We start from the raw sequence: 24,429 nt of genomic DNA, 5'->3' as shown, positions 1-24,429 counted from the left end.
AGGTATTTCATAACCTCATCCTTGAGGATCGACTCCAATAACTTTCCAACTACCGATGTCAGACTAATAGGTCCGTAATTTTCTTTTTTGCTGCCTCCCTCCTTTCTTAAACTGCAGAACTACATTTGCAACCTTCCAGTCCTCTGGAACCATGCCAGAGTCTATTGATTCCTAGAAGATCATTTCCAATGCCTCCACAATCACCAAAGACACTCCTTCAGAACCCGTGGGTGCACCTCATCCAGTTTTGGAGACTTATCCATTCTTAGTCCATTTAGCTTCCCAAGCACTTTCTCTCTAGTAATCTTGACTGTACCTAATTCTATTCCCTGAGACCTCTGGCTATCAGGTATGTTGCTAATGTCTTCCACTGTGAAGACTGATGCAAAATACTCATTTAGTTCCTCTGCCATTTCTTTGTTACCCAATATAATTTCTCCAGCATCATTTGCAATCGGTCAAGGATATCTACTTGACATAATTTTCTTTTAAACAGAGTGGTAGGTGACTGGAATGCACTGCCAGGGAGGTGATAGAAACAGATACAATAGCAATGTTTAAGAGGATTTTAGACGGCCACATGAACAGGGAAGGATTTGATGAATTTCGACAACATGCAGGTAGATGTGCATTTTAAATTGACATCATGGTCAGCACACATACCATGGACCAAAAGGCCTGCTATGTGCTGTACTGTTCTATGTTCTTGGTTCTTGATCCTCCAAAATATTCTGCAAGGAATTTAAACTGGAGGTGGCGATGTTTTATCGCATTGTTTGTACAGTTTGACAGTATGTAAACAATGATTACATTGAACAGCAATAGGAACTTTGATACAATCTGGGAACATGAACTGCAAGTTCTTTTTTTGGATATTCTCTACCTGTGAGTTTAGAGAATTATATCGCATTCATTTCTCCGCGCAATTCCCCCCCCCACCATAAAAACAGTAAAGTAGACTAGTCTGGAGGGTGAGATCACATGACATACAGGGTGAGCTAGCCAATTGGATACAAACTTGGCTTTGTGGAAGCAATCAGAAGATGGTAATGGAAGTTTTTTTTTCAGACTAGAGGCCTGTGACCCGCAGTGTGCTACAAGGATTGATGCTAGGTTTCCTGTTGATTGTCATATATATTAACATGGATAAAAATGTGAAGCACCTTCAATAACTCCGAAAGACTGAGGTTTGGTAAAATACTGAAAGGCTTTTATTCGCTGTACAATACGACCTCCACGACCTCCACGGTGAGTGTCTGTCCCCGGACTGAGGGAGAGGGGCAAGGCGAAACACCTTTATACAGGACTCTGTGGGAGGAGCCACGGGGCAGTCAGCAGAGGGGCGTGTCCAGACAGTTAACCCAGTCACAACATATATATGGTTTACCACAAAATGTAAACCAGAGGCATGATTAGTTGAGAATGACATCAAAATTGGTGGTGTGGTAGACAGCCAAGAAGGTTACTGAAAATAACAACAGGATCAAAATCATCCGGGAAAGTGGGCAAAGGAATGTCAAATAGAATCTAACTCAGACAAGTGCAAGGTGATGCATTTTGGAAGTTTAGTCTTGGCAGGGCATACATAGTAAGTGACAGGGTGCTACTGAGTTCTGTAGAACAGAGATTCCAAGGGGTGTAACTGCATAGTTCCCAGAAAGTGGTGACACAGGTAGACCAAAAGGTGAAGAAGACATATGACATGCGAGATGCTTGCCATCATCAGGTGGGACACTGAGTACAAGAGCTGGGATGTCCTGTTACAGCTGTAAAGAACGTTGGGGACATTGTAGCTGGAATATTACGTGCAGTCCAGGTCACTATAGTATAGGAAGGATGTCATCAAGCTGCAGAGGGTGCAGAAAAGAATCACAAGGATGTTTCTGGGATTGGAGAGCCTGAGTAATAAGGAGAGACTTGATGGACTGGAACTGTTTCCTTGAGTGAAGGAAACAGAGGGTTTTCTAAAACCATTAGCAGCATAGATAGGGTGGATGGTCACAATCTTTTTCCCAGATAGAGGAATCTGATATTAGAGGGCATAGCTTTTAGGTGACAGAGTAAAGATTTAAAAGAGACCAAGGGTAAAGTTTTTCACATGTAGTGGGTATATGGAATGAGTTGTCAGAGTAAACGATGGATGCAGGTACAAATGCAACATTTACTGTCAAAGTCAATTGGACAGATTTAATATCACCAGCATATTTCATGAAATTTTTTAACTCTACAGCAGTAGTACAACGAAATACAAGATAAATATAGAGAAAAGGCCTGAATTACAGTAAGACATGTCTTATTAAATAGTGAAGTTAAAATAAGTAGTGCAAAAAATAAGATAGAAAAGATAGTGAGGTAGTGTTCATGGGTTCAATGTCCATTAAATCGGATGGCAGAGGGAAAGCTGTTCCTGAATCGCTGAGTGAGTGCCTTCAGACGTCTGTACCTCCTTCTTGATGGTAACATTGTGAAGAGGGTGGAGGTTTAGACCATAAGACAAAGGAGCAGAAGTCAGCCATTCGGCCCATCGAGTCTGCTCCGCCATTTTATCATGAGCTGATCCATTCTCCCATTTAGTCCCACTTCCCTGCCTTCTTACCATAACCTTTGATGCCCTGGCTACTCAGATACCTATCAATCTCTGCCTTAAATACACCCAATGACTTGGCCTCCACTGCTGCCCGTGGCAACAAATTCCACAGATTCACCACCCTCTGGCTAAAAAAATTTCTTCGCATCTCTGTTCTGAATGGGCGCCCTTCAATCCTTAAGTCATGCCCTCTCGTACTAGACTCTCCCATCATGGGAAACAACTTTGCCACATCCACTCTGTCCATGTCGTTCAACATTCGAAATGTTTCTATGAGGTCCCCCCTCATTATTCTAAACTCCAAAGAATACAGTACAAGAGTAGACAAATGTTCCTCATATGTTAACCCTCTCATTCCCGGAATCATTCTAGTGAATCTTCTCTGTACCCTCTCCAACGTCAGCACATCCTTTCTTAAATAAGGAGACCAAAACTGCCCACAGTACTCCAAGTGAGGTCTCACCAACGCCTTATAGAGCCTCAACATCACATCCCTGCTCCGATACTCTATTCCTCTAGAAATGAATACCGACATTGCATTAGCCTTATTCACCACCGACTCAACCTGGAGGTTAACCTTAAGGGTATCCTGCACGAGGACTCCCAAGTCCCGTTGCATCTCAGAACTTTAAATTCTCTCCCCGTATAATAGTCTGCCCGTTTATTTCTTCTGCCAAAGTGCATAACCATACACTTTCCAACATTATATTTCATTTGTAACTTCTTTGCCCATTCTTCCAATCTATCCAAGTCTCTCTGCAGACTCTCTATTTCCTCAGCACTACTGGCCCCTCCACCTATCTTTGTATCATCAGCAAACTTAGCCACAAAGCCATCTATTCCATAATCCAAATCATTGATGTACAACATAAAAAGAAGCGGCCCCAACACGGACCCCTGTGGAACACCACTGGTGCCCAGCAGCCAACCAGAATAGGATCCCTTTATTCCCACTCTCTGTTTCCTGCCAATCAGCCAATGCTCTATCCATGTATGTAACTTTCCCATAATTCCATGGGCTCTTATCTTAAGTAGCCTCATGTGTGGCACCTTGTCAAAGGCCTTCTGAAAATCCAAATATACAACATCCACTGCATCTCCCTTGTCTAGCTTACTTGTAATTCCCTCAAAAAATTGTAATAGGTTTGTCAAGCAGGATTTTCCTTTAAGGAAACCATGCTGAGTTCTGCCTATCTTGCCATATGCCTCCAGGTACTCCGTAACCTCATCCTTGACAATCGACTCCAAAAACTTCCCAACCACCAATGTCAAGCTAACAGGTCTATAATTTCCTTTTTGCTTTCTTGCCCCCTTCTTAAATAGTGGAGTGACATTTGCAATCTTCCAGTCCTCTGGAACCATGCCAGAATCTATCAACTTTTGAAAGATCATCGCTAATGCCTCCACAATCTCCACAGCTACTTCCTTCAGAATACGAGGGTGCATTCCATCTGGGCAGGGAGATGTATCTACCTTTAGACTATTCAGCTTCCTGAGTACTTTCTCTGTCGTAATTGTGACTGCGCGCATTTCTCTTCCCTGCCACCCTTGAGTGTTCAGTATACTGTTGATATCTTCCTCAGTGAAGACGGATGCAAAATACTCGTTCAGTTCCTCCGCCATCTCCCTATCTCCCATTACAATTTCTCCAGCATCATTTTCTATTGGTCCTATATCTACTCTCACCTGTCTTTTACTCTTTATATACTTGAAAAAGCTTTTAGTATCCTCTTTGACATTATTTGCTAGCTTCCTTTCGTAGTTCATCTTTTTCCTCTTAATGACCTTCTTAGTTTCCTTTTGCAAGCTTTTAAAAACTTCCCAATCCTCTGTCTTCCCACAAATTTTTGCTTCCTTATATGCCCTCTCCTTTGCTTTAACTTTGGCTTTGACTTCTCTTGTCAGCCATGGTTGCATCCTTTTTCCATTCGAAAATTTCTTCTTTTTTGGAATATACCTGTCTTGCAGCTTCCTCACTTCTCGCATAAACTCCAGCCACTGCTGCTCTGCCGTCCTTCCCGCCAGTGTCCCTTTCCAGCCAACTTTGGCCAGTTCCTCTCTCATGCCATTATAATTTCCTTTACTTCACTGAAATACCGCCACATCGGATTTTGGCTTCTCTTTTTCAAATTTCACAGTGAACTCAATCATGTTATGATCACTGCCTCCTAAGGGTTCCTTCACCTCAATCTTTCTAATCACCTCCGGTTCATTACACAATACCCAATCCAGTACGGCCAATCCCCTAGTGGGCTCAACAACAAGCTGTTCTAAAAAGCCATCTCGCAGACATTCTACAAATTCTCTCTCTTGAGATCCAGTGCCGACCTGATTTTCCCAATACACTCGCATGTTAAAATCCCCCACAATTATCATAATACTGCCCTTCTGACAAGCCTTTTCTATTCCCTGTTGTAATTTGTAGTCCACATCACTGCAGCTGTTTGCAGACCTATAAATAACTGCCATCAGGGTCCTTTTGCCCCTGCGATTTCTTAGCTCAACCCATAAAGATTCTGCACTTTCCCATCCTATGTCACCTCTTTCTAATGATTTAATATCATTTCTTACCAATAAACCCACGCCACCCCCTCTGCCTACCTTCCTATCCTTCCGAAACACCGTGTATCCTTGGACGTTCAGCTCCCAGAGACATGCATCCTTTAGCTACGTCTCAGTGATGGCCACAATATCATACCTGCCAATCTGTAGCTGTACGACAAGATCATCCACCTTATTCCATATGCTGGGTGCATTTAAGTATAACACCTTAAGACCAGTATTTGGTACTTTTCACTTTGAGTTGCACTGCAACTCAACCCAATGGCTACAAATTTGCCCCATCACCTGCCTGTCTTTCCTGACATCTTTACTGCTCACTATCTTAGATTTATTTCTGTTTTCCCCTTCCTCCGCTCTATCATTCTGGTTCCCATCCCCCTGTCAAATTAGTTTAAACCCTCCCTAACAGCTCTATTAAACCTTCCCACCAGGATATTCGTCCCCTTCGGGTTCAGGTGTAACCTGTCCATTTTGAACAGGTCATACTTCCCCCAGAAGAGATCCCAATGATCCAAGAATCTGAAGCCCTGCCCCGTGCACCAGTCTCTCAGCCACACATTCATCTGCCTGATCCTACTATTCTTGCCCTCGCTAGCACATGGCACAGGTAGCAATCCCGAGATTATTGCTTCTCAGCTTCCTTCCTAACTCCCGGAAATCTTTCTTCAGGACCTCTTCCCTTGTCCTATCTATGTCATTGGTACCAACATGTACCAAGACAACTGGCTGCTCGCCCTTTCCCTTCAGAATATTCTGGACCCGATCCAAGACATCCCATACCCTGGCACCTGGGAGGCAACACACCATGCAGGTATCCCTATCAGGCTCACAGAATCTCGTGTCTGTTCCCCTGACTATGGAATCCCCTATGACTACTGCATTCCTCTTCTAGAGAGATATGGGCCAAATCCAGGCAAATAGGACTAACTCAGCATAGCACCTTGGTTGGCATGGACAAATTGAGCCAAAGGGCCTGTTTCCATGCAGGATAACTCTATGACCAAAATGGAACTGGGGAAGCAGAAACAGAATTAGCATTTTATGTCATCAGATGGAGAGCCTTTGACTTGAAACACTAACTATGTTTTACTTTCCTCAAACATTGCTCAACTTGCTGAAACTTTACAGTATTTCAGGTTTCATTTTAGTTTTGCACCATCTATGATTTTTTGAAAATTTTCATTTACTGTGCTCTCTGACTCCTCAACTATACCATCCTCCTCCAGCCAAAAGTTATTCCTGGACCTCATTTGCTATCTGTGCAGAGATTACACATTTTCTCTGGCTGCTCTTGTTTCCTTCTACACTATATCCCAAAATGATGCCGGGAGGTTAATTAGCTGCAATAATTCATCAACCAGAGAAAGTTAATGTTTGAAAAGAATCACTAAGGGAATTAAAACCATAAAATATAGTAGCAGAATTAGGCCATTTAGCCCATCAAGTTTTCTCCACCATGTCATCATGGCTGATCCATTTTTCCTGTCAGCCCTAATCTCCTGTCTTGTCCCCATATTACATCATGCCTGAACCAATCAAGAATCAATCAATCTCTACCTTATATATACATAAGGTCTTGGGCTCCACAGCTGTCTGTGGCAAAGAATTCCACAGATTCACCACTCTCTGGCTAAAGAAATTCCTCCTCATCTCCATTCTTGAAGGACGCCCCTCTATTCTAAGGCAGTGTCCTCTGGTCTTAGACTCTCCTACCATAGGAAACATCCTCTCCACACCAACTCTATCAAGGCCTTTTACCATTCAATTGGTTTCAATGAGGTCACTCCTCATTATTCAGAAGTCCAGTGAATACAGGCCCAGAGCCTTCAAACACTCTTCATATCATCAGCCTTTCAATCCTAGAATTGATGAGACATAAGCAGAGGTGGAATAGGATTGCACGTTTGTGAACTGGCAAAGATCCAAAGTGCCTTTCTACATATAAGACACAAGTCAGAGAGTCATACAGCACAGAAACAGGCTCTTTGGCCCAACCACTCTATGAGAAACAAGATGCTCTTCTAAGATAGTCTAATTTGCCTGATTTGGCCCATATTCCTCTAAACCTTATCTATCAATGCACCTCAACTACATCCCCTGGCAGTTCATTCTATATACTGACCACTCTATGGGAGAAAAAGTTGCTCTTATTTATTTTAAATCATTCCCCTCTCATCTTAAACTTATGCCTTATAGTTCTTGATTCTCCAAACTTGGGTAAAAATACTCCTCATTTTATATCTCTACAGGATCATCCCTCATTCTCCTACCCTCCAATGAATAAAGTACTAGATTGTTCAACCTCTCTCCATAACTCATTCCCTCAAGTGCTGGCAACATACTTGTACAGCGAGGAAAGATAATCCTGGGGATTATGCACCAGTGAGTCCTATTTCAGGGGTGGGCGAATTATTGGAGAGGAGCAGCATAGTCTGATTAGGGATAGTCAGCATTGCTTTGTGAGGGGAAGGTCATGCCCCACAAGCCTGACTGAATTTTTTGAGGGTATGACAAAACACATTGATGAAGGTAGAATCGTGATGCGGTGTACACGGATTTTAGTAAGGCATTTGATAATGTTCCTTATTGTAGAGTCATTCAGAAAGTGAGGAAATATGGAATCCAGGGAAACATGGCTGTGTGGATATTGGCTTACCCATAGAAAGAAGATGGTGATATTAGGTGGAGCATATTCTACCAGGAGGTTGATGACCAGTGATGTTCTGCAGAGAGCTGTTCTGGGACCCGTGCTTTTGGTGATTTTTATAGAAGATTTGGATGAGGAAGTGGAAGGGTGGGCTAGTAAGTTTGCAGTAAGGTCGGTGGAGTTACAGAGAGTGTGGAGGGTTGTTGTAGGTTGCACCAGGACATTGACAGGATGCAGAGCTGGGCTGGGGAAGTTCAACTCAGAAAAGTGTGAAGTGATTAATTTTGGAAGGTCAAATTTGAAGGCAGAATACAGAGTTCTGCAGGGTTCTTGGAAGTGTGTAGAAACAGGAATCTTGGGACTAATGTACATAGGTCCCTCAAAGTTGATAGGGTTGCTAAGAAGGGGTAGGGTGTGTTGACTTTCATTAGTCAGGAGATTAAGTTCAAGTGCTGTGAGGTAATGTTGCAGCTCTATAAAACCCTGCTTAGGCAACACTTGGAATATTGTGTTCAGTTTTGGCCACATTATTATAGGAAGGTTGTGAAAGCTTTAGAGAGGGTGCAGAGGAGATTTAATAGGATACTGCCTGCACTAGAGGGCATGTTTTATGAGGATAAGTTGAGTAAGCTCAGTCTTTTCTCTTTGGAGAAGGAGGATGAGAGGTGACTTGACATTGGTGTAGAAGATGATAAGTGGCATAGCTAAAGTGGACAGCCAGACTTTATCCCAGAGTGGAAATTGCATGATTTAAGGTGATTGGAGTATTGGAAGGATATCAGAGGTAAATTCTTTACACAGAGTGGTGTATGCAAGGGTGGTGGTAAAGGCAGATATATTAGTAGCATTTAAAAAACTCTTAAAGGTACATGGATGATAAAAAAAAAATGATGTTTATGTAGGAGGGAATGGTTAGATTGATCTTAGAGAAGGTTAAAAGTTTGGCACATTGTGAACTGAAGTGCCCGTACCGTCTTTCTTGTTCTATGGTCTAAATCTCCTCTGAACTCTTCCTAGCTTAATGGCATTTTTCATATAGCAGAGTGACCAAAACTAAACACAATACTCTAAGTGCAGCTTCACCTACACTTTGTACTATTCTCAAAAATATTTCTAAAATATTTTATTGAAATCCTAAGTACTGCATACTTCTTCAAATATATTTAGTCTTCTTTGCAAGCTTAACTTTCTTACAACTCTCTCTTTTATTTGAAAATAATTTTGAACTAACTTTGCTATCAGTGCCTAAAGATTTGAAGTAGAAATTCAAAAGGTCAAAACTGGCTATCATATACTGTATATAAATGCTATAAGGAGCAACAAGGGCTGCTCAAACAAAATGGACCAAATGACCCATTTCAACTCTCCTCACTTGGTTGCTCTTTTTCTTATCTGAATTTAACCAAAATATCTCATGTAATAGCTTCTCTTCCCAATTCCACTTTCTTTAACTTTGGGGATTTATTCTCTGCTCCCTCCTGCTCATTGACATAGGCTCTTTGGTTCTATGATCCACTGATAAAAAGATCATCTTCCACTCTTATGCTGATAAACCCAATCTATACCAGTATTTCTCTTAATTGCTTTAATGTATGTGTGTTCTTAGACTGTTGGTTCAATATCTAACTAAAATGTAACCTCCACCAGCCAGACATTAAGATTACACTCTGTTCAGAAATATATCTTCAAAGGTAGCAATCTCTAGATTACTGCCAGCACCAACTATTGCTAAGTATGTTTCACGTCAGTGAAGATGTAGGAGCTTCAGTGGATTTAAATTCTGTGGATTCAGATGAAAGGAAGGTTTTGGAAGAATAGAGCAAAATCATTATGTTTAGATATTTAAAAGGATGGAAGCTATTTTTATTGGGATGGAAAGGAAAGAGGGAAGTAACACAGAAATGGGAAACATCCAAAAAGTTAGTTCTGGTACAAACCCAAGGGGGTAAAAGGAAAGATATCCTAAGCAGACTTCTTTCAGACTAGGAATATACGTAGATTAAAATTAAGCAGAAATTACAGATAGCCATAATAAAACCTATTCTAATAACATCAGAGAGCAAAATGAATATAGAAAGTATAGAGGACTGAGAAAAGAAATAAGAGCAAGGAGCTTGTATGAGATTAACAAAGATATAAATAGTAAATGGCTAGTAAGAATAAAAACTTAGGCAATTAAAGACCAAACAGTAGATCATTTTGTTGAGGCTGAAGTACTAGTTTTCATAATTTGCATTTCATTTCACACAAAAAAAGACTACTGCCAAAGTCATAGTAAATGGGGAGGGGTGGAGAAAATAAATACATAACAATGAGTTGCATGGAAAATTAGCAATGCTCAAAATTGAGAAGTCATTCTGTGCAGAGGGGATGCATCCCAACTTGTGTATTGTCAGATTGCCAGCAAGTGGTAAGAATGGGCTCCCTCACCTCTGCCCCCTGACCTTCAACACAGGTGCCCCTCAGGACTGTGTACTAAGCCCCCTCTTTTACTCTCTGTACACCCAGGACTGTGTCACCATCCACAGCTCCAATCTGCAATTAAATTGCTTAACTTAAATAATAATGAGACAGCCTACAGAGGGCAAGTCACCACCCTGACAAGAAAACAACATCGGAAGAACAAAGGAGCTGGTTGTGGACTACAGGAGGAATGGAGACAGGCTAACCCATATAGACGTCAATGGATCTGGGGTTGAAAGGGTGAACAGCTTTAAGTTCCTCGGCATAAGCATCACCAAGGACCTCACGTGGTCTATACATACCGGCTGTGTGGTGAAAAAGGCACAACAGTGCCTCTTTCACCTCAGACAGTTGAAGTAGTTTGGTATGGCCCCCCAAATTCTAAAAGCTTTCTATAGGAGCACGATTGAGAGCATCTTGACTGACTGCATCACTGCCTGGTATGGGAACTGTACTTCCCTCAATCGCAGGACTCTGCAGAGAGTGGTGCAGACAGCCCAGCACATCTGTAGATGTGAACTTCCCACTATTCAGGACACTTACAGAGACAGGTGTGTAAAAAGGATCATTGGGGATCCGAGTGATCCCAACCACAAATTGTTACAGCTGCTACCATCCGGGAATCAGTACCGCAGCATAAAGGCCAGGACCAACAGGCTTCGGGACAGCTTCTTCCACCAGGCCATCAGACTGATTAGCTCATGCTAACGCTACTGTATTTCTATGTTATATTGACTATCCTGTTGTACATAATATTTATTATAAATTACTATAATTGCACATAATTGAACAGAGATGTAACATAAAGATTTTTACTCCAATGTATTTGAAGGATGTAAGTAATAAAGTCAATTCAATTCAATTCAGTTCAGAAGTAATGGCTCACATCTGATATATAGATATTCAAGGAGTATGTTACAAAAATGTAATAAACTTAAAAAATGAAGTGCATGAGATTAAAGAGAATTAAAATGGTCATGGCTGCATGGATACAGAATCAGCTAAAATTTAGGAAGTAGAGAGTCACCTTTTGGACTGAGCAGAAGACCAACTGCTTTTATATTTATTTATTAATGAGATGGACTTCGAGAAACGGGGCACCATTTCAAAATCTGAAGGTAACATGAAACTTGATCTGAAGAAGGAGGATGGTAATAGGCATTAAGTAATGAAATAAACAGACATATGGATGCTGAAATTTAACACAATTGTTAAGTGAGTTTTCCCCACTGCATCTGTTGTTAAGATCCTGCATCAGATCTGAGATGTAAAGGTTGAGTTGCTTTGTTAAGCATGCTTTGTAAATGCAATAAAATAAAAATCTGCTAGAAACATTAACAAGTCAGGCAGTGACGTGGAGTGGAAGCTGATGACCTTTGATCAGAACTAACAGAAATCAAACATGTTTTAAGTTACATACCAGGCACAGAGGTGGAGACAGAAACGAAAATGCTATCAGTTCAAAGGTGGTAGTAAAGACCTGTTAGTTACAAATGATTTACAAAAGCAATCAGGATAGGGGAGACATTGCAAGAAGCATTGTAAATACCTGCTTTTGTTGATTAGCTTAATCATCTTCCCATGACAAGCAGTTTCCACTCTTTAATCACTGAAAAGAAAGTTTTGTTAAATATTTATTTAAACTTCTGTTTCCTCATAGGATCCTGTAATATTACAAATAGTGTAAATTTTTTTTAAATTGATGAATATTGAACACATATTTCCTCACCGTTAGATACTGAATATGGTATTTCATGCATTATGTACATGAAGGAGCAGAAGGTCATCATGCAGCCCCATAAACACATCTATCCATTCAGTGTATTTAGGTTTCAGCAAAATTCCACCCTGAGCTACAGCTTACATATAAATTCTTTCATAAACTTGGTTTGAAAAAAAAACATTAATCTCAAATTTAAAGGTTGCTGAGCTGGCATCTAGTTTAGATACAGGAACTGGTGGATGACAATTAGACTTCCAGGCGGCTTTTGATAACGTGCCACTTCAAAGAATATGCATAGAAATTCAGCTGGCTAACAGAAAGAACAGCATAGGCATTAATGGGTCTTTTTCTGGTTGGCAGGATGTAGTCAGTAATTTGTCACATGGATTAGGTAGTATTTATATAAGTGATTTTTATGAAATCATTGATGGTATGGGAGGATGACAGCGCCTCGACTTTCTCAGGAGTTTGCACAGATTCAGCATGTCATCTAAAACTTTGACAAACTTCTATAGATACACAGTGGAAAGTATCCTGACTGGCTGCATCACAGCTTGGTATGGAAACCAGTGCTTAAGAATGGAAAAGTGAACAAAAAGTGGTGGATAGAGCCCAGTCTTTCACAGGTAAAGCCCTTCCCACCATTGAACACAAGGAGTGCTGCCACAAGACAGCAGCATCCATCATCAAAGACCCCTACCATACAGGCTTAGCTCTCTTTTCACTGCTGCGAAGAGGAAGGAGGTCCCATACCACCAGGTTCAGAAACAATTATTACCTTACAACCATGAACCAGCATTGATAACTTCACTTACTTCAAAACTGAACTGATTCCAACTTATAGACTCACTTTCAATGACTCTACAACTCATGTTCTCAGTACTATTTGCCCAGTTTGACTTTTGCACAAGTTATTTGTCAGTCTTTGTGTCTAGTTTTCCTTTGATTCTAATGTATTTCTTTGTTTTCCTGTGAAATTGATTCGCAAGGTCGTATATAATGACCAATACGCACTTCCAACTTTGTTCTAAATTTGCTGATGTCATAAAGAAGAAAGTAAGCTGCAAATCCTCCAAGAGGACCAAAATCTTGTCATGGATTGGAGGCTTGTACACCTCAATGACCTAGAGATGTATACTGGCCGGAATCAGGGCTTTAAGCTTTGGCTCTTGGAGGGTCACCCATGTCAAACAGGCCAAAGAGTAGAGGCCAGACTAAGAGTGGTTCACTGGTCCTGCAGGTCCAGGGTTCAGCTTGGGGCTTACAGCCCTGAATGGTAAAACAAAATTACGGAAACACAATGAAGAATCCTACTACATCTGAATATGACAGTATTTCTGAGTGTCTACCTGGGACTTGCATGACTGACAGTTGTGAAAACAGAAAAAGCTACTGACTGGGATGGAAGGCCTTCATTGCTGCCCTAAACACCAGCAGTGTAACAGGCAGTAATTAATCTGTAAGTGAATTAATGGATTCCTAAACGTAAATTTAAATGCACATTTTACTTATATTTGTGCGTGTGTATATATTATACAATGTGTAAATAGATAATTTATATCTATTTAGTCATTAAAATTGATTTATTCCTTCTGAATCCTATGACCTAAAAATTTCTCCTTCAAACCTTTCATAAAATAGCTGAATTTTAATCTTGAATGTGGACAGCTTGTGGCTCAATCAACAATTCTGAAGACATAGAAACACCTGACTGTGTGAAGAAATTTATTGTGCCACTTACTATATTTAACCAAGTAAATTGTAGTGTATTGTTGCAATGATATTGCATAGCTGTTATGCAGTAGGCTACTGAAAATTTCACTTTTTCCTTTGAATGCAGCTGATTATGTAAAGAGAGTATGGATTTGGAAACTGGGAACATGTCTGGGGTTCTCAGAGCTTCAGAAAGTAACTGAAGAAACATGATGTTTAAAGATTGGATTGGCATCCAGATGGCTAGACTTTATATAGTCATTGGAGTATCAGGGTGGGGGGTGTAGGGGAAGGAGGATGTAGAAGTCATCCACTGTAAGAATAGAGCATGATCAAGTGTGTTTGTGGGATTTATGAGTTCAGAGATCAGGATCAATAGGTGACAGAAAAGAGCTGGGGTTTAGTCAACCTGGTGACATCAATGCGTGGTGGATGGGGTAGGGTAATGCAAAGGATAGCATATAAATAATCAGAGTTTAGTAGGGTTCCAGTTTACTGTAGCACAAGTACAAAATTGCTGTGAGCAATGTAACTTGACCTCTGGACAAAGTGGTCTTATTTCTCTTGCAATGTTCCAAAGGGGGAATAGAGCAATTACCTCAGGGAATATTGCAGGCAGAATTAGAATCAGGTTTAATATCACTGGAATATGTTGTGAAATTTGTTGTTATTGCAATAAATAATAAAAAGTGAAGATGTAGTGCCAAAAGAAAAAAAGTAGTGAGTTAGTGTTCATGGGTTCAACGTCCATTCAGAAATCTGAATGGCAGAGGGGAAAATGTTATTCCTGAATCATTGTGTGTGCCTTTGCTGTCTTCTCCATGATGGCAGCAATGAGACGAAGACGTATCCTGGGTGATGGGGGTCCTTAACAATGGATGCCGCCTTTTTGAGGCATCACTTCTTGAAGATGTCCTGGATGCTGGGGAGGCTAGTGGCCATGATGGAGCTGACTGAGTTTACCACTTTACGCAGCTTATTTCGATCTTGTACAGTTCCTTGCCCCCACCCCCTCCACTGCCAGACAGTGATTAGAATGCTCTCCACAGTACATCTGCATATGCAGCACCCCCCTGAAAGTACTTGGTCAAGTTTAAAGAGGTAAGCGAAATTATCTGGAAACAGCTGTTACAGCAAGCCATGAAAAGTGCAGTGCTGAAATAAGCAGCACTTTTCACTGGAATTTCTGGGCCCTGACCTTCTGTCCACAGCTTCTGGTTCTTGATTTGTTGATAACCAGAAACAGTTTAGATCAGAATCAGATTTATTATCTCCGGTAAGTGATGGTGATGTAAAATTTGTTAACTTAGCAGCAGTTCAATGCAATACAAAATATAGAAGAGAAAAATAATAATAAATAAATAAATAAATCTTATTCAGTACAGCATACTTTATGCAGTATACGTATATTGGATTAAGAATAGATCTAGATATTCAAGCACTTTTCATAACATACCATAAAATATGTTACTTTAAAAAAAAAGGATGAACTTTTCAAATCTTCAAAGTGAATAACATTATAGTGAATCTATATATACCTTCTCTGAAACCTCAATACTTTGCTACCAGAGCAGAGACTATATTCTATATCCAGGAATGTTACCAAATTCTTTTTGAAGTTTTATACAGGCTTATCAGTTTCTAGTCTTTTATATCCACACCTCTAGAGATGAAACCTGGAATTGTATTAGCTATTTTTACAGCCTTATCAAGCCAAAGTATTACCAATAGTAAAAATGGAAAAGACGAGAAACACTGTGAAGCTTAGTGAACTGCTTCTGAGACATTATATGACATGCATTCAAACTTCCAACATCTGCTCATTTTAAATTACTGTTTTCTCTTCTAATAAGAAGGAAAAATTTGCAATTATATAATGTGACTTAACTTGGAAAAACAAGGCACCTCGTAGTAGTAAGACGACAAGAGTGGCTACTAATGCCAATTTAATGATGTGACACCTGCTTAAAAACGTCCTGCAAAGTAGTTAAAAAGTGGTGGAAAGAAATTTTTATTTTTGCATCAAAAGACTTTACATTTACCTCACTGTAGTCCACCTGTCAATTTTTGCTCACTCCCTTAACAGTTCACAGTTTATATTCTCATCTAAATTTGTTAATAAATTTAATTACCATACCTTCAACTTCTTAATTCAAGTATTAATATTCAATGTAAGTCATTGAGGCCCTAGTATTGATCCCTGTGGCACCCCCCTATAGGTTACTGCTTGCCAACCTGAAAAATAAATTGTTTCGACTGACACTGTTGTCTCAATAAATTTGTTGGACACAATTTCCCTTTCTCGCAGCGATGTTGATCTGCTTAATTGCAATTTGATTTCCAAAATGTACTCTTAATACTTCTTTAGTAATGTATCTCAGCATTTTCCCTCAGCTCTTGCTTTCTTCTATACTTCTTTCTTGAACGGGGATAACTTATTTATGGTTTCCATTCTGCTAGAATCGAATGTTCTCTGGAATTATTCAAGAAACTATTCAGAATACAATCTAAAACTTAAATAAATTGTAGAAACAGATTCATTTTTAAAATCATTAAGCATGCTCCTCTCACAGTTATTCCAAATTTCATACTTTGTAAAAGCTGCACTCTTTGGAACTGTATTCCAGAAGGAGAGGAGAGATAAAATCATAGCTGTGGAAATAAAATGAGAGAAACAAAAAGAGAATTAAATAAAATAAGTGGAAGAAAAAGGGGCATAAGAAACTGGAGAAGTGAAATACATCAAATCGAGGGGTAGAGGATGCAAAGGGAATATGAAAAAGAACAATAATGCAGAGAGTAGTTGTAATCTGGAATTAACTAATTGAAGAAATGATGGAAACAGAATAGACTTTTCAAACGGAAATTGGAGATGCATGGGCCGGGGGGAAATAATCTTCATTATTATTTTAAGAAAAGTATAGTTAGATTTGTTGAGTTAAATTTCCTACTTCTATGCTAAACCATTCTACTATTTTATGGAGTTAACCTAAGACCAAAAGATTTTCCAATCTTCAATGGTTAAAACATTATTAGGGATCCTGAGATAGTTGTGCAATCAGGTGAAAACTTCCAATGCTGTAGAGACCAGACAGGAGTTTTTGTAGGAGTCAAGAAAATTCTCAGCATATCACAATACACAATATACAGTTTAAACAAAACGTGTGCATTTCTCCAAAGTTATCCTTCGGGGATTCAGAGTTGGCAGGATCATGTCGAGATCTTTACAGAAAAAGGTACCAACAGATTAGATGCGAGAGACCTACCTAATGTTACCGAACATCGCTCTTTATTTGATATGCTTGAACATATTATCATGTTTGGCCACCAAACCCTTCACAAGTCATTACACTAAGAGCATCTCTGGTTCTGGAGTAAAGAACAATGGAGGGAATACAAGTTACTTAAAAAAACTTAGTCCATTATGACCTATTACAACTATCAATTATGGGCTGGATGTGATTGATCTCTAACATATGTAATAGAGTAACAAATTCAATATATTTCCCCTTTTCCACCATTGAGAAAAACTGCACAGACTTAAAAGGAGGCTCTAACCATCATTTTTCAGGTTTCTTCACTGCAAAATTTTCAATTTTGACAGGCATTTAACTGCAATCACAGACCACATATTACTGGTCAAAATTTTGGGACCAAAGTCAGTCATTCCGATGAAAACTGCATCGTTCGAACAATAGGCCATCCTACTGTCATTTCTAAACCATTCGTGTTATGTATCAAAGCAAAGTCCTGCAATGAATGTGTTTTCATGGGTGCCTTATGAAAGTGCAAAAATTAATTTGAAACTGGGTATCTGCTGATAATTAAGGTAACCAGACATTCTGTATACTAGATAGTTCATCTACGATCTGTTGCTTATCCAGTGTTTTAAGATTACCAGTATGTCAGACCTATAGACCACAGCAGTTTGCCACTCTAGTAAATAAGGTGTAGATGGGTCTCTATCCCTACCAGATACTTACTGACTTCTAATCAGGTTTAATACCACTGATAAATGTAGCAATTTTTTTTTGTTTTACAGCATTAGTATAGTGCAATACATAAAATACTATTCATTAAATAAGAAATATATATTAACAAATTAAGTAAGTGGTGCAAAATGAGAGCAAAAGTAGTGAGGTAGGTTAATTTTCTGTTCAGAAATGTAATGGTGGAGAGGTTCCTAAAATGTTGGGTGTGGGTCTTCAGGTTCCTGTACTTCCTCCCTGATGGTAGTAATATAAGAGAATGTCTCGAGTGACGCGAGTCCTTAATGATGCATGCCTTCAGTTGGAAAGGAAGCATCTCCTTTTAATTACTATTGGCCATTCAAAGGCTCTGAATCAGATTTCTCAACACATTGCTTCCCTGAGGAACTGGATTCTGAAAGTGTTCAAGTGGACAGGGTGTATCACATTCCTCTGTTCCAACAGAATCTGGTACAGCCCGACATCCACATATCCACCACTGTATAAAGAGAAATATGAAGAATTTGTTCACATAGTGAAGATTAGAGTTAAGTGGCAATATTACAGAAGGAGTTCATGTGATCCATGAATCGTTGCCTTTTGGTGAAACCCTCTGGCAGAATCATTTTTTGGCTGAAATAATGGATTATCGTTTGGGGATATGATGAAATAGTGCAGTCCAACTTAGAAAATATGAATAGGGCTCCTGCAAGTTAGAAGGTCAGGACAGATGGTTTCAAGTTTGAGACTCTACCTGCCAAACATGGAAGACCGTCATTGTGAAACTATGGGAAGAATATAGAAGTACTGGAAGCCGGGAACTATGGTGAAGCTGGAGAACAGAATCCAAATACATCAGCATCTTTGCAGCTCTACAAATCTCACAGATTAGGACTAATTAACTGATTTAATTCATATTTGAATTTGTGTTTGATTATCCATTCGTATGTATTTAATCTGTTTTTTCATCTTTGAAGTAAAATTGTGTACAATCACAATCGCAGAGCTTATGCCTCACAGCCAGTCATCTTGACCTACGCTGTCATCCACATGGAGTATGCTTTCTTCTTGTGAGGGCATCGATTTTCTCCCCAATCCCAAAGCCAAGCGGGCTCATGGGTTAATCGGCTACCATGAATTGCTCCCTGTGTTAGATGATAGAATTGTTGGAGAAGGGGGAAGAATGGGTTACAGGGAAAATGAGCGAAGAAATGGAACAGGCACAGACTTGATGAACCGAGTAGCCGTCTTCTCTGTTGTAAGGAAATACAAGAGTGTAAATGTGCATTTGAGAATTGAAACCTATGACTTCTGATACATTTTTGTACCAGCCACTACTGCTATTTGGGAATTGGTTGTTTTGTTGGTCGTTCTGCATTAGGAAGCACCTCCAGCACTCCAACCAGTACAAAGACACTACTACATCACATCCCACCAGAGAACAATACCTTACGGCACGAGTGGCGAACATTTCGCAAGCACGTACGCTAAAGTAAAGTTAAACATGATCAAATCAGGACAATGATGGTTACTATGACATCGATTTTCCTCAGCAGAAGGCCCGGCAGCTCGTTCTAAACTGCCGAACCAGCGCGCTCACGGCCTCGCAGTCAGGAGCAAAACATATTTGAAAAACTACAACGAGACATCATATCACAAGGTGGAACTTCTCTGGGAAGGGAGTACGAATCGCTTCAATTGGGGTAACTAAGTCACATGATCAGAAGCAGAGCAATTCCTATTATCGCTGATTTTTCAAAATCATCTCGGGGGGGAAAAAAAACAAACGGGACAGAACCATCACCTCTGCTCCCAGCACACCTTTCGCTCGTCCGGCTGTCCGGGTCCCCCAGCTCGACAGACAATCGCGGTCGGTGCGGTATCCTCCGGGAATTGTAGTTCAAGACCTCCATTCCATGCGCAATACCAAAGGCGAAGGAAACTACAAGCACCGTCGCCCCTTGCGCCCTCAGCGCATGCGTGCCTCCGTCAGCTGCACTCGCCGCTGTCTCTTCTGGCTTCAATAAAGGAGACTTGTTTCGTTTCATTTGCTAACGGAAACTGTGAGTGGAAGGAGAAAGAGAAGGGAGCCGAGTACTTCCGCGTTTTGCCTCCCACTGAAGAATATTGCTAACAGGAGCAGCTTCTCCTAGAATCGACTGACCATGACACTCTGAGCAGGGACGGTTACAAAATATATGGATTGATTTTATTATAACCCGGATTAATAAATGAAACAATGTTGCAAGGGTCTAAGAAAAAAGACAGGCGTATTCTATCGGGTACGTGTCCGGATCCTAAGTGCCAAGCTCGGCTATTTTTCCCAGCCTATGGAGTCAGTATAGAATGCACCGAATGCGGCCAGCGCCATGAACAAAGAAATCTGCTCAAGGTAGAGGAAGTCACCGACCCTGACGTGGTACTGCACAACCTGCTGAGGAATGCTTTGTTGGGAGTCACGGCCCCCAAAAAGGGCACGGAAATGGTGAAAGTAATGGGGCTGTCCAACTACCACTGCAAGCTGCTGTCTCCCATCCTGACCCGATATGGCATGGATAAACAAACTGGGAAGGCCAAACTCCTAAGAGAGATGAACCAGGGGGAAATGTTTGATTGTGCTTTGTTGGGTGACAGGGCTTTCCTTATTGATCCAGAGCACATTGGGACTATGGGTTATGGTAAAGACCGCTCGGGAAGTCTGTTATATCTCCATGATACCCTGGAGGAGATCAAAAAAGCAAATAATAATCAAGAATGTTTAATTCCTGTTCACGTTGACGGTGATGGCCATTGTTTAGTTCATGCTGTGTCTAGGGCTTTGGTTGGTAGAGAGCTTTTCTGGCATGCCCTACGTGAAAATCTCAAACTACATTTTAAGGTGAACCTGGATAGTTACAAAGCATTATTCCATGACTTCATTGATGCAGCAGAATGGGAGGATATAATTAATGAATGTGATCCTTTGTTTGTTCCACCTGAAGGAGTTCCTTTGGGTCTACGTAACATTCATATTTTTGGTTTGGCTAACGTATTACATCGCCCAATTATTTTATTAGATTCCCTGAGTGGAATGCGAAGCTGTGGAGATTATTCGGCTACTTTCCTCCCAGGATTAGTTCCTGAAGATAAATGTCAGGGGAAGGATGGACAGCTTAATAAGCCTATTTGTATTGCATGGAGCAGTTCGGGACGCAACCATTATATACCTTTGGTTGGAATTAAAAGTGGTCCTTTACCTCGGCTTCCTTTGAAACTGTTGCCTAAAGCTTGGGGTGTTCCACAAGAGCTTATTCGGAAATACATATTGTTTGAAGATGACAGTTGTACATTAGGAGGTGACCGAAGTTTGCAGGATAAATACTTGCAGAGGCTTGTTGCTGCAATGGAAGAGATTTTCTTAAAGAAGCATGACATCCATCCTTCACTGGTAGCAGATGTTCATCAGTACATATACAGAAGGACAGGAGTGATTGGAATACAGCCTGAAGATGTAACTGAAGCTGCAAAGAAAGCTGTAATTGAGAACCGTTTGCAGAAATGCTTAATTTGTGGTGCTCTTTCAGAGCTACATGTGCCGGCAGAGTGGCTGGTTCCAGGAGGAAAACTGTACAATTTAGCTGCAAGCACACATGGTCAACTGAAAGCAGACAAAAATTATAGCTTTCCTGTTAACCATCTTGTATGTTCCTATGATCCAAAAAATGATGTACTGGTTCCAGATTATAATTTGAGTCACTTAACATCGTGCAACTGGTGCCATGGTACGTCCATGCGTCATGTTAGAGGAGATGGTTCTGTCGTGTATTTAGATGGAGATCGAACTAACTCCAGATCAACTGGCGGCAAATGTGGTTGTGGTTACAAGCATTACTGGGAGGGAAAAGAATATGATAACTTGCCTGAAGCCTTTCCAATAACTTTGGAATGGAGTGGAAGGGTGGTACGAGAAAGTGTATATTGGTTTCAGTATGAAAGTGAATTAGCTCTAAACAGCAATGTTTATGATGTTGCTATGAAGCTTGTCACCAAACATTTTCCAGGTGAATTTGGAAGTGAAATTTTGATTCAGAAAGTTGTTAACACAATATTACATCATACAGCCAAAAAGAATCCTGATGAATATACTCCAGTCACTGTTGAAGGCGCACATAGTCGTAGAGTTGGAGACTTGCAAGATGAACCAACACCAGAACCACATTTGCCTACCAAAATTATTTTAATGGGTCAGAAATCAAAGACTCTGCACAAAGAAGAACTGAACATGAGTAAAACTGAACGAGATATTCAGCAGAATATTATTGACCATGCAGCAATTATGCAGAAAAAGAAAACTGATAAGCCACGACAGGATCTGAAAGGACCAGGCCAACCATCTGTTCATGGGATTGTTAAAGATGGTTCATCATCTGCCCCTGCTACTCCTTCTAAGTCCCCTTATTCCCCATTACCTGTAAAGGAGAAAAAGATCAGAGTAACTACTAGCGACGGGAGGCAGGCAACCCTAACACTTCAATTATCAGTCACATTCTCTGAATTTCAAGAAAGTATAGCAAAAGAGTTTAACCTTCCTCCTCATTTGCAATGCATACGGTATGGCTTCCCTCCAAAGGAGTTGCATCCTCCCCAGGTGGGATTTGAGAATGATGTTTTGCCCCTACAGCATGGTGATCGGGTATCTGTGGAGATCATGAAGGACAACAAGGAATCTGTACCTGCTGCTTCAACATCTGCGGCACATTCCTGGAAAGCTGAAGAGAATGAACCATCTGGTCGAGCTTCTGTTAAGGATGTGCAAGACCACATTGATCTCGAATTGTCATCCCTCTGCCTTCTTGCAACCTTAATGGGTGAGAAATTATATTTTGTATCATTTTAGTTAAATAGGTGTATTATGGGGCTGGAGTTAACTGGTGGACATCTTAAAAGAAAGAAATACAGAAGGTGGAAATTTGAAGCAAATTTTGGGAAGGTATACTAATAGGTTCATTGGCAGGTTCCTGAAAAGCCAACTGGTCTATTGCAATCCACATTCATTTTAAGAGTTGCAATAGATTGTGTTGCAAGGCTGCAGCACTGTTTACCTGCATATATTTAGCAAGCGTGAAGCTAGTGCACTTCATGCAGCCAGTACAATGATGTGATGAAGCCTGCAAGTCATTTCATCCAGCTGTTACTTCAGCTAATTAGATCATGATGTGGAAAGTATTAGGAAGGAAGAACAGACACCATAATGTTTTTATAGCATTCTGACCACATGAAAAATATTGGTAGATGTGTGTTGACAGGACAAAAGAGATATTCTGGAATTTAATATATTTAGGGGTGCTTGTATTTGATTGCAACTTATCTCAGATTCACAGGTTTCTGGGTAGAGTTTAACACATGTAACTATTATTTATTAATTCATTGTACTGCATTATGAATAACTTGTGGATAAAATTAACTGTGTAAGCAGTGAAATAGAACATAAGCTAGCAATTAAGAACTAATTTTTAAAAATCATATTTATTCAACATAAATGGATTTAGTTTCTATAAATAGACCTCAGTATGGTTTGCAAATACTATATTGAGAGCTGTACATTATTAGAGTTTTAAAGGATCTGTTCTAATATCAGTACAATTTTGCCTGCTACATTAATGAATTAAATCTATAAACTTCCTTGCTTCTATATAGACAGTGCTTCAAAACTCAACCTCAATTATTAACTGTAAGAGCAAATGTAGGCATCTTGGGATACTGAGATAAATTGACTAAATGTTGATTGAGTATGTTGGTGTTATACTCTGTAATGTTTACTCATTTTCTTGGCGGGGGGAGTCTTTAAAAAAATTGTCCATTTTGTATGATAGTGGGTGAGAATGGCTTGGCATGTTTAGTAATTTCAGGTTGAAAAAAGTGTTTCACTTTTGCTGCCAACAGAACATATTGATATACTTTCCAGGACATCAGAGATATCCACCTCCTTCAAGAATGGGCTGTCCCTTCTCTACCATTGATGCTGCCCTCACCTGCATCTCTTCCATTTCCTGAACATCTGTGCTCACCCCATCTTCCTGCTGGGATAGAGTTCCTCTTGTTCTAACCTACCAGAACCTTCAATGCATAATTCTCCACAACTTCTGCCATCTCCAAAGTAATCCTACCATCAAGCACATCTTTACTTCCACCCCACTCTCCGCTTTCTGCTGGAAATCCTCCCTCTGGTTCCCTTGTCCATCTGTCACTTCCCACTAATCTCCCTCCAGGCACTTATCCTTGCAAGCAGCCAAAGTACTACACCTGCCCATTCACTTTCTCTCTCACCTCCATTCAGGGCCCCAAGCAGTCCTTCCAGATGAGTCAGCCCTTCACCTGTTAATCTGTTAGGGTTATCTGTTGTAGCTGGTGATCCCAATGCACCTCCTCTCCCTTGGTGAGACCTAATGTAAATTGAGGGCTAGTACCTCCTCCAAATGTCAAAAGCAGAATTTCCTGGTGGTCAACCATTTTAATTCTGCTTCCTTTTCCTGTTCAGAAATATCGGTCCATGGCTTCCTCTTGTGCTGTAATGAAGCCACTCGCAGAGTGGAGGAACACCTTGTATTCAGTTTGGGTAGCCTCCAATCTGAAGGCATGAATATTGATTTCTCCTTCCAGTTTAAAAAAAATCCCCCCCCCCGTCCTCTTCTATTCTTCACTTTGACTTCTTGCCTTTTCTCACCTACCTATCACCTCACCCTGTTGCCCCTCCTCCTTCCTTTTCTCCTGTAGTCCACTCTCCTCT

General features: G+C 40.4%; 2 protein-coding genes across 4 annotated transcripts in view; one reads left to right on the top strand and one right to left on the bottom strand.

Annotated features, from left to right (window-relative positions):
* Window positions 1-19,483, bottom strand: part of sgk3 (serum/glucocorticoid regulated kinase family member 3) — a 118,196-nt gene extending 98,713 nt beyond the window's left edge. Inside the window, exons 1-2 of one of the 3 annotated variants that reach the window (XM_063064526.1) lie at window positions 16,962-17,028; window positions 11,809-11,868 (exon numbers count right to left, since the gene is read on the bottom strand). The gene's annotated coding sequence lies outside the window, so the exon portion shown is untranslated. Of the gene's footprint in view, window positions 1-11,808; window positions 11,869-16,286; window positions 16,342-16,961; window positions 17,029-19,467 lie in introns of those variants that run through there. The other 2 variants (XM_063064517.1, XM_063064537.1) reach the window with 2 other exon arrangements.
* A 213-nt stretch (window positions 19,484-19,696) lies between these two features.
* vcpip1 (valosin containing protein (p97)/p47 complex interacting protein 1) overlaps window positions 19,697-24,429 on the top strand; it is a 39,422-nt gene continuing 34,689 nt past the window's right edge. Inside the window, exon 1 of the mRNA XM_063064483.1 lies at window positions 19,697-22,510. Coding sequence (XP_062920553.1) covers window positions 19,903-22,510 — 2,608 coding nt within the window. The 5' untranslated portion in view covers window positions 19,697-19,902. The remainder of the gene's footprint in view (window positions 22,511-24,429) is intronic.

Source organism: Mobula hypostoma, chromosome 1 (assembly GCF_963921235.1).
Source record: "Mobula hypostoma chromosome 1, sMobHyp1.1, whole genome shotgun sequence".
NCBI lineage: Eukaryota > Metazoa > Chordata > Chondrichthyes > Myliobatiformes > Myliobatidae > Mobula > Mobula hypostoma.
The sequence above is the reverse complement of the archived record's forward strand: the minus strand, read 5'-3'. Positions and strand labels throughout refer to the sequence as shown.